Source organism: Boleophthalmus pectinirostris, unplaced genomic scaffold (genome assembly GCF_026225935.1).
Source record: "Boleophthalmus pectinirostris isolate CB_2022bp ecotype Guang Dong unplaced genomic scaffold, ASM2622593v1 HiC_scaffold_2, whole genome shotgun sequence".
Lineage (NCBI taxonomy): Eukaryota > Metazoa > Chordata > Actinopteri > Gobiiformes > Gobiidae > Boleophthalmus > Boleophthalmus pectinirostris.
The window spans coordinates 17,464,403-17,473,584 of record NW_026571152.1 but is presented as its reverse complement, the minus strand read 5'-3'; the positions used below and the strand labels follow the sequence as shown (position 1 = coordinate 17,473,584).

At 36.7% G+C, this 9,182-nt stretch overlaps 1 protein-coding gene across 1 annotated transcript; it reads right to left on the bottom strand.

Annotated features, from left to right (window-relative positions):
- Nucleotides 1-128: 128 nt before the first annotated feature.
- LOC110166822 (arylsulfatase A-like) lies at nucleotides 129-8,846 on the bottom strand. The gene is made up of 8 exons (XM_020932131.2): nucleotides 8,546-8,846; nucleotides 6,636-6,876; nucleotides 5,551-5,769; nucleotides 4,809-4,978; nucleotides 3,984-4,108; nucleotides 3,094-3,221; nucleotides 2,527-2,629; nucleotides 129-1,382 (listed from the first exon to the last, which is right to left on the bottom strand). Exons 1-8 carry the CDS (start codon nucleotides 8,767-8,769, stop codon nucleotides 1,087-1,089), a joined length of 1,506 nt encoding a protein of 501 aa, XP_020787790.1. The 5' UTR covers nucleotides 8,770-8,846; the 3' UTR covers nucleotides 129-1,086.
- Nucleotides 8,847-9,182: the final 336 nt, after the last annotated feature.

Genomic DNA, 9,182 nt, shown 5'->3' with positions numbered 1-9,182 from the left:
TGTCGCCATGGAGAATGTTCCAAAGTATGATTTACACTTTCTTTTTCCACATAATCATGCAAGTGACATGCCACCTCCAAAATGTTTCATACTGTCTGTGCCTTTATGATCTTACTGACAAACATCTATTCCTTAAAATTGCCATTTTATTGCAAAGAAGTTGTAAAATTACAAAACATAAACCACAATTAAACATTAGCAGCATTATTCACACAACAATTTTACAGTTATACATAGTGATTTTTTTTTTACTAGCACTGGAGTTGTGGTTCTGAAACTATGATTAAAAATTTAATTGACAAGTAAAAATTTACAGTGTATCAGATACAGTACAGTAGGCTAGTGCATTTTTATAATACAAATCTGTAATTTACAGGGTTTACAAAGCCCTGCTCCCATTTCATTCCTCTAGCTACTTCATACAAAAAGTTAAAAGTCAGGTTTCTTTATCCTTTACTTGTTGCAAATACTATTTTAGTCAAATAATGCTGTTAAAACATGTACTACCTTAGAATGATGAGAAATGATTGTCAAAATCATTACAAAATGTTTAAAATCTGAAATAGCCAATATAAGTTCAGAGGTACGGCCATGTTTATCAAAAAGAAAATCTGAACAAACATTATGAAATTTTGTATATCTGTTAAAGGAGTGGACCTCTGAAACAATTGTACAGAAGACCTAAAATAGCTTACCACTCTTTCACTTTAAAAAGAAATTTAAATGTTTAACTCTGGGTAGACATTATGAATACTTAGTTTGTGTTAAAGTACTTTGTTGTACTGTTACTGGCCTTGTTTGTTTCCTCTTGCTGTGTTTATGAATATGAACTGGTCTTAAGATGATGCTATGGCAAAAGAATACAGGGTAGGCATAATAAGCTCAAGTGTCAGCCTACATGTTTTCTGACTGTGCATGTTAAATATGACTGACTGTGGAATAAAGTCAGAATATACTGTACCTGTGACTAAAATAAATTAATCAATCAATCAGTCAATGTGAGTTTAAAAAGCAGATTAAAAAGAAAATCAAGTCTTTCCTTGAGTTCAACCAATAAAAAAAAACAAAAAAAACCAAACAATTTTCTTAGCAACTGCAACAGCTTGGTTTTGGACTACATTCTGGGTTACAGCACGGCACTAGGTTGCGGTCCCCTCCCTTTGATATCTCACTCTGGGCAAACACCATGGTGGCTTCAAACTCTGCTTTCACCTGCTTGATCTTCTCTAGCACATCTTGCAGCTCTGGTTCACCAGACAGGGACAGGGGGTAGAACTCAGAGGGGTCCATCTCCAGGTTAAAGAGCAGAGGAGGGTCGTGGTACTTCAGAACAGCGAATACGGGGCAGTCGGCATCTGGTGTGGTACCGCTGTGAGCAGCACCTGGGGAAAAGATGTAGTATTTTTCATGTATTTAATTTGATTATTTGCTATACATAGGTTTCAGAATGAGGAAAAATTTTGACGGTTGCCACAGTGATTAACTATTTAAAACTTCTATTTAAAATTCTTTTGAATGTGGAAACATGTTCAAAATGTTGCATATAGGAAACTGAAATCCATAAACAAACTCTTTAAAATGCTAAAATGCTGTTCAAAATTACAGTGCATTTTCAAAGATTAACTGACATCACATCTAAATGCTAACGGTTTTAAGTCTTTATAACTCAATAAAATAATACATAAATAAATAAACATTAAAAAGTACAATTTTGAATTTTCCATCTGGAAAAGCCAGCTAGAACTTATAAATAGAGAAGCAGGCTATTTAGAGTACTATTCAGAGTATTATTTTCAAAACTCCAAATTGTACTTTAGTATAACAGTAGCATCTCTTTAGATAATTGTGGGCTCAACATTTACCCCAGTAAAGCCTAAAAATAAAAATTTAGCCTTAGCTAAAATGTGTGAAAGTGTATACACAAATAACATAAAATAAAAATAAATAATGTAAAATGCATCTGTAAATGTTTTCCAACCAAGGTTATAATTTGCCAAAACAAACTTCCTTTTTCACATTTTATTCCATGACTAATTCCAATTTCCTCACTGAAATTGCATTCATAAACTTCACTTTTGTCTCTGTGCCAACGTTCAGAAATTATTTAATAATGCATCAATTTCATATAGCGCTTTTCTGGACACTCAAAGACACTTCACAGAGCATTATTCATTCACTCCACACTGTGGAGGTAAGCTACTAGTGTAGCCACAGCTGCCCTGGGGCAGACTGACGGAAGCAAGGCTGCTAATCTGTGCCATCGGTCCCTCCGTCCACCACCAACACTCACACACCACTTTCGTAGTAGGCAATGTGGGTGAGGTGTCTTGCCTAAGGACACAATGACAGTTTTTTTGTGACTGGCGCCCCACTGTGGCACCTGATTTTCCCAGCAGTCTCCCATCCAAAGCCCGGCCCTGCTGAGCTTCTGAGATCTGACGGGGTCAGTCTTCGACAAGCTGGTATGGCCGGTATTTGTTTATGAAATTTTAACAAGGCTATATAGTTTAGGGTTAAGCAGCCTACCTCTTGTGTAGAAGTGAGCCTTGTATTTCTTATACCGCACAGCAAAAAGGCCATACTTCTCACTGGGGTCTGTGGGGTAGAACATCATCATCTCACGAGCACTCTGCAAACAAGAACCAAAGCCTAAATATATGAAATAAACATGCTGGCTTTAAGATGATCAAACTGGTGGAGAATGTGGTCTTTGTTTTTTAGGTTTTATTTATTTATTTTTATTTCGTTATGCCACTTTTGTTTTGATGATTTAATCTTTTTTTATTAAAATTATATAAATGTATATTGTCAGATAAAATTTTAAACAATGTTTTTGTGCTAACTGCCTATTGCTGGCTTTTACTTAGCTGGCTGTTGTAATTGTAACCAACTTATGCTACATGTTGTGTGGCTTTTACATAGAACTATAGATAATTTTTTATTATTTTTTTTACATATTGGATTGGTTTAACAAACTGTCTATCCTTAATAAATACATGAATAAACACATATGTTCAGTGAACAATGCACAGTACTTCTATGTAACGAAAAATCATACAAATCTTATGAAATAATAAAGTATATTTCCTGCACCTTTCCTTGATGAAATAGAAGGTCTGTCAAATCTACCCCATCCAGTATCACAGAGGGAAGTTTGGCCCTAGCCAGGCTGGCAAAGGTTGGCAGGATGTCCAAAATGCTGCCCAACTGATGAGTCACACCTGAAATACAGAACATGTTTATAAAGTTATAGGCTGGGTTTAGGTGACATCACAACATTATAGATTCCCTATTGTTTAAAACTGACCTGGAGGACAGGTCAGATTTCTATGGTGGAATTTGTCAGATTGTAGACATTTTTAACTGGTTTGTGACTAATTAAAATATCTGGGTCTGTTAGTTTACCCTCTGATCACATCATCAAAGCTTGGCCATGTCTGATGCTGAGGTTTTGGCTCTTCTTTGTAATAGTAAAAGTTTATTATTCTTGAACTTTACAGTTCCATCAACTTCAGCTCCCTTCATTACCATTTCACTATCTATAGTTAGGTTACCATGGCCACAGTCTAAACTGTTCGCCTGCTTGGCTCCCTGAACTGGCCTTTATTGGGCCTACCCACATGAACAACTGACACAAAGTTCAACATCTTCTCTACACAAAAGTGAAATTATTTTTTTCACAATAGCTTTCAAAAGTGGTGCCATTATTCAATGCCAATAGAGTGTTTGTTGTCAGCCAAAAGACTTCAAACTATGAGATTAATACTGTAGGTGTGGATTTCAATTTTGGATATTTCTTATAAAAACTGTGAATCTCCCATAGAGTTGCACCTACCACTGGCATCATCAAATTATAAAATATGAATGCTGCCTATAAATTTCCGCTGTTTAATAACTGTAAAACTAAAATGTGTAATATTTACTTATATTATAATATTTGAATATGGATTTGCATTACATCACATGCTTAATACAATACTAACCAGGCTTTATAGTTCCAGACCAATAGGCAATAGCAGGTTCTCTCATGCCTCCCTCATATGTGGTGCCTTTACCACATTTTAGGAGGCCAGCGTTACCTCCTTTCGACATTCGCATTAACTCAGGCCTAAAATTAAAGGGCAAACAACATTAATTGTAAAAGACATGATGCTTAATTTGCACATACCAGCTCAGACTTTTGGGGAAGGTTAAGCCCTACCTGTCTCCTAACCATCATTTTACATCTCATCATGATCTGGGCAGCACTTTGGGGCAGCACTGTCTGTATTTAAATGTGCTATATAAATAAACTTTGATCTTGACCCTGACCTTGATCATGACATACACATATGTCCCATAGTTGGACTAGATAAACCTGTTGTTATTAGGTCAGATAAAAGAGATTATAAATAAGATATGAAGTAGGTGAGCTTTGTGCCAGTGAAAAAAAATTTCCTCAAGTAACCTTCACCAGATCTTGGTCAGGAGAATAAGACTATATTGTGCATGTATTGGTTTGATGGACAAATTGCAGTACCCAGAAGAAACCCACTCAAACAAAGTGAGAACATGGAAACTCCACAGAAAGTCAATACTGGAAATAAAACCTGTGCCCTTCTACTTGGGGTAGAGCTTGCTTGGGGTATGAGATGTTGCCATAATGTATTTATCTTATTATTTTTAGGGATTATTCCAGTAACAGTAATCAGATCTTTAGAAAACATGTGAAAAGTACTCAAACATGCCTGCAGTCTTAAGTGCAGTTGATGAAGTAACTAATAAAATTAACCATGAAATTTTATTATCTAATTAAATCAGACACAAACCCATTGTCAGACGTAAAAAAGACGAGTGTATTGTTGATGACGCCTGCTTTCTCCAGAGCGGCCATGATGTCTCCTACAGTGTCATCAAATTCAGCCAGAGAATCTCCAAATGGACCTCTTGAAGTTCTCCAAGCAGCTCTTTGGCCCGCATACTGAGGGTAGTGTGTGTGCTAGGAGGAAGACAAGGCAAGATCAGAGCTCAGTCAACATGGTCATTATGAAAGAGAGTATTGTGCAAAATTCACTTTTAGAAGCTTTCTATCATGTTAAAATGCTGTTCCCTCATCAAAAACATGCCGGAAGTGGTTATGTTATCCATGCATGTTTGAATAACCTAGCAACCTCTCCTAGGCTCTATTCGAAACCACCATATGGCTAGCAGTATAATCCTGTCCAAGACTCGGCTCAGGTCATCCATGCTTCTGCACTGCAGTTTTAAATATACAAAAGTATAATACAAGAGAATGCAATACAACTTGATAAACTTGATGTGTAGTAGTAGTGTAGTGTAGTGTAGTTTCATTAACAGAATGCATACCGATTGTGTTGTGATAGCGCTCTGAACTGGGAGTTAGTACAGAGTGCAAAGGGGAGGGGAGACTCAAACCATGAAAAACACAAGTAAACATTATATCAATTATTAAATAAAACTATAAACATTAAAAGGTATGGTGATCTAAATATGTTATGTGTTAGAAATTAATACCTAATTGAAGTATTAATAATTCCACCTGTAACTTACATGGGTTGGATAGTAGAGGAAGAAGGGCTGTTGCTTCTGGGCAGAAGTCAGAATGAAATTAGTTGCAAAGTTGCTGTAAGCCTTCTCCAGTTCCAGAAAGTTGGCTGGTTGCTGTATGATCTTGTCATTCCTCATTAGTGGGACAGTTACCGTGCCAACATCGCACAGCCCAAAACACTTCACATCTGGAGGGAAGCAGGTCAGGTTTTTACATGGGCCCTGGGGAACAGTGTTGGATAGTTACTAAAACGTGCTATAATTGAAAAAGCATTTAAAAAATTATGGCTGAATAATGAAAGAAAATCAAAGTTCAAATTTCCAACTGCAATCGGGTTCAACTGTTATCCTTTGCAAATATCCCCTAGCCATTGTACTTGAAAGTAGTGCAATATGAAACAAAATGTTATTTTTGTTACATGATTTCAAAATTTAATATACATTTGACACTATAAAAACAAGGGTAAATTTGGGATTAACAGTTTAGTAAGGAAGAACAGTCTGTCCTCTACTGCGATTTATGTAGCCTCTTGTGAAATGGATTACTTTATTAGCCATTATTGCAACACCAATAATGAGATGTTCATGCGTTTCAGCTTCCTGTTTATAAGCAACATTTTGGGGAATTTTTACCAATCGAAAGATATATATTATCTAGTTCATGTGTTATGTCTGGGACAAAGGACAATGTATGTGCAAATGGATACACATTTTATCGCCCTGAACCCCAATAATAATTCAGTGTTTTCTCAAATATGAATGCGCCTGGACCTGTTTAAAGAGTTTAAAGAGAGTTTGGAGATTTTAGATGTTATCCATGCATGTTTGAACAATCCTGCAATCTATCCCGAGCACTAATCAAACCCTTCTTACAGTTAGCTGTGAGATTCTGTTCAATGCTCAACCCCACTCTACAATTTTTCATAGATTTACAAAAGCATGACACAAAACAATTAATACCCCATAGAAGTGTAATACCTCCTATTTAAATATCCATACTTGCCAGTATGAGTACATCTTTTTTTTTTTTTTTTTTTTTTTTAATCATTCAGCCTTATTTAATATCTTGTTTGCATAGCTCCACATACCATGTCATGGGAATAGGGAATCCCCAGGTACTCGTCAAAGCCCTGGTTGGTTGGGAGATAGGTCCCATTGGCTCCATAGCCCAGATGCCACTTCCCCACAGCTGCAGTGGCATAGCCCAGAGGCTTTAGCACCTCCGCGATGGTGGTCTCGTTCAGTGGCAGACCCCCGATAGAGTCCGGGTACAACACTCCTGGGTAGATGCCTGTACGGGTCTGATAACGGCCCGTCAGCAAAGATGACCTGCGGATGAAAAACATCAGTCAATGTGACAATATGATATTTGGTCAACAAGAACAAAACAATACAAGTTTCCTTCCTCTAAAAAGCAACAAAAACTGTAGCACTGCTCCGAAATAATTGATGGTTTATCTTATATTTATCTTATCTTGCAGCACAAGTTCTAGTCCCATCCATGTTGAATATGTTTGAGAGTGATTTTTTTTATTATATTACAATAAGTTAAATTATACATTGAGCTATATTTGATACGAAACTAGCTGTTCTTTTTAAACAGTGGTATTCATGGGTTTCAAAACCATAAAAAATCTAGATAGTTGCTACAGCAATCAACAGTTTAAAACTACCTATCCTATCATTTGAATGGTGAAGAGTCCTCACAATGTTGTCTATCCGAGTTGAACCACAAATATAGACACTAGAGTAATTATCAAAATCTTATATTATTATCTCTAAGCAGTGGAGAAATATTAACCATATTCATCTGTATCATCATTATGTAACATGCATAACAGTCAACAGCCCTGGCTGTTGCTTTTCACATATTCGCTTGTTCTGTTGATGTAAATAACTGTATTAAAGGATCATTCCATGCCAAATATCCGAATGCCCCCGCTCGACCATCTCAGATTTGACTGAAAAAAATTCTAGGAGGTTCTCACACTTCCCCATAGGAAAAGTTCCAAATTTTAGCTCCCAACTCCTTATAGTTTTATCATTAAAAAAATATTTGAGCAGAGTTTTCTCTGCCTCTTTCAGACTGTTGCATCTAAATAACTATTGAAGGTAAGTCCTTAAAATTTTCAAGGGTTAAAATTTGGCAAATGTACTTGTAGAATACGGACTTTTACACATGTGCTTTTGATTCATTTATCACAGATTTCTGAGGGCTTGAATTTGCTAGAAAATTCTACTCTTCAAATATATAAGGGCATATTTGAAGGACTGTGGAAAGTGCAACTTCAAAGACAGAGGTTTGATATTGAACATACACCTTCCCACACATGCTGTGTACTTTGTATTTTAAAACTGACCCTCTGTGATGAACGCTCTAGAAGATATTAAGTGTTAAAAATGGAAAAAAGAAATTCTGTGCCATCTTAACCATGTATACCAAAAAAATGACACCACTCACCAACATAAAATAAAAAAAGTTTTAGAAAGACTAGATGTCTGTTTTTAACATATCCAGAATTTGTGATGGTGTTCAGCATACATGCATAGCATTCGTGGATTATGAAAGCACTTTCAGAAGCTACGAAAACACTCTGATTTAATTTTTCCAGTCAAATATGACATGGTCGAGCTGGGACATTCGGACATGTGGAGTGGAATGACCCTAAATATTTTTCAAGAAAGCAAAAGGTGGGTAATTTGAAGATTTTAATTAGTTATAAAATATAAAAAGAAATAGTAGTGTTATTTAACTTTTATTGCTACATAAAACCACACATCTTATTTCGTATGGTTGTTAAATGTATGTATATTAAATGTAGAAAGTAGTATTCATATAGAGACAAAACAGAGAGAGATGTGTCCAAACTTTTGATTGTTTTATATATAGACAGCAATAATGTTACCTTAACCAAAGCTGGACTTGATGTTTAATGGCTGGTTTAGCGCCTTCACTTTAAGCAAATTACAGAACAGACCCCCGTCCAAGGGCGCTCACCTGGAGGGACTGCACACCGGACTGGTGCAGTAAAAGTCGGTGAAGCGCAGCCCACCCGCCGCTAGCCTGTCCAGGTTCGGTGTCAGGGAAGTCGGATGTCCGTAACAGCCCAAGTCCCCGTAGCCCAGATCATCGGCGAACAGGAGCACGAAATTGGGCTGAGAGGCAGAGGACAGAAATAAGAACAAGATGTTTATAAAGACTACAGCGCAGAGGTCAGACATTGTGAGCTTTCCACCCGTGCGTAAGTGAGCATCTGAAGCAGAAGCGTGGAGAAGCGTAAAACACGGAACCAAAACAATGTCACGTGTTCTGCTTTTGTTACGTGGTCAGTTACGCACACGCCCTGAAACGTCTGACGCAGAGTGCTTTTTTTTTTTTTTTTTTTTTTTTTTTTTTTTTTTCAAAGCTAAATCTAAGTGGAAAGCTAAGTTAATGCTGCTGGAAGAAAGTAAAATGTGTTAGTATATATACGTAGCGTTACGTAAAGACTATAGGTAAGCGTATTAAAGCTCTGTAGCCTAGCATGCTCTGGCCAAGATTCACATGAAGTAAAAATGCTTCCAAAATCCACCTAATTTCAAGTAGACAGATCTATAGCATGTATAAGTTGGCTACATGATGGCCTGAGAATACA

Bases quoted from the DNA above. Each gene is read 5' to 3' on its own strand.
- LOC110166822 (XM_020932131.2), bottom strand. From the start codon at position 8,769: ATGTCTGACCTCTGCGCTGTAGTCTTTATAAACATCTTGTTCTTATTT. The intron at 5,770-6,635 runs GTATGTGGAGCT...ACTGTTCCCCAG, and splicing joins TTCCCTATTCCCATGACATG to GGCCCATGTAAAAACCTGAC. The intron at 2,630-3,093 runs GTGCAGGAAATA...TCTTGTTTGCAG, and splicing joins TTCTATTTCATCAAGGAAAG to AGTGCTCGTGAGATGATGAT.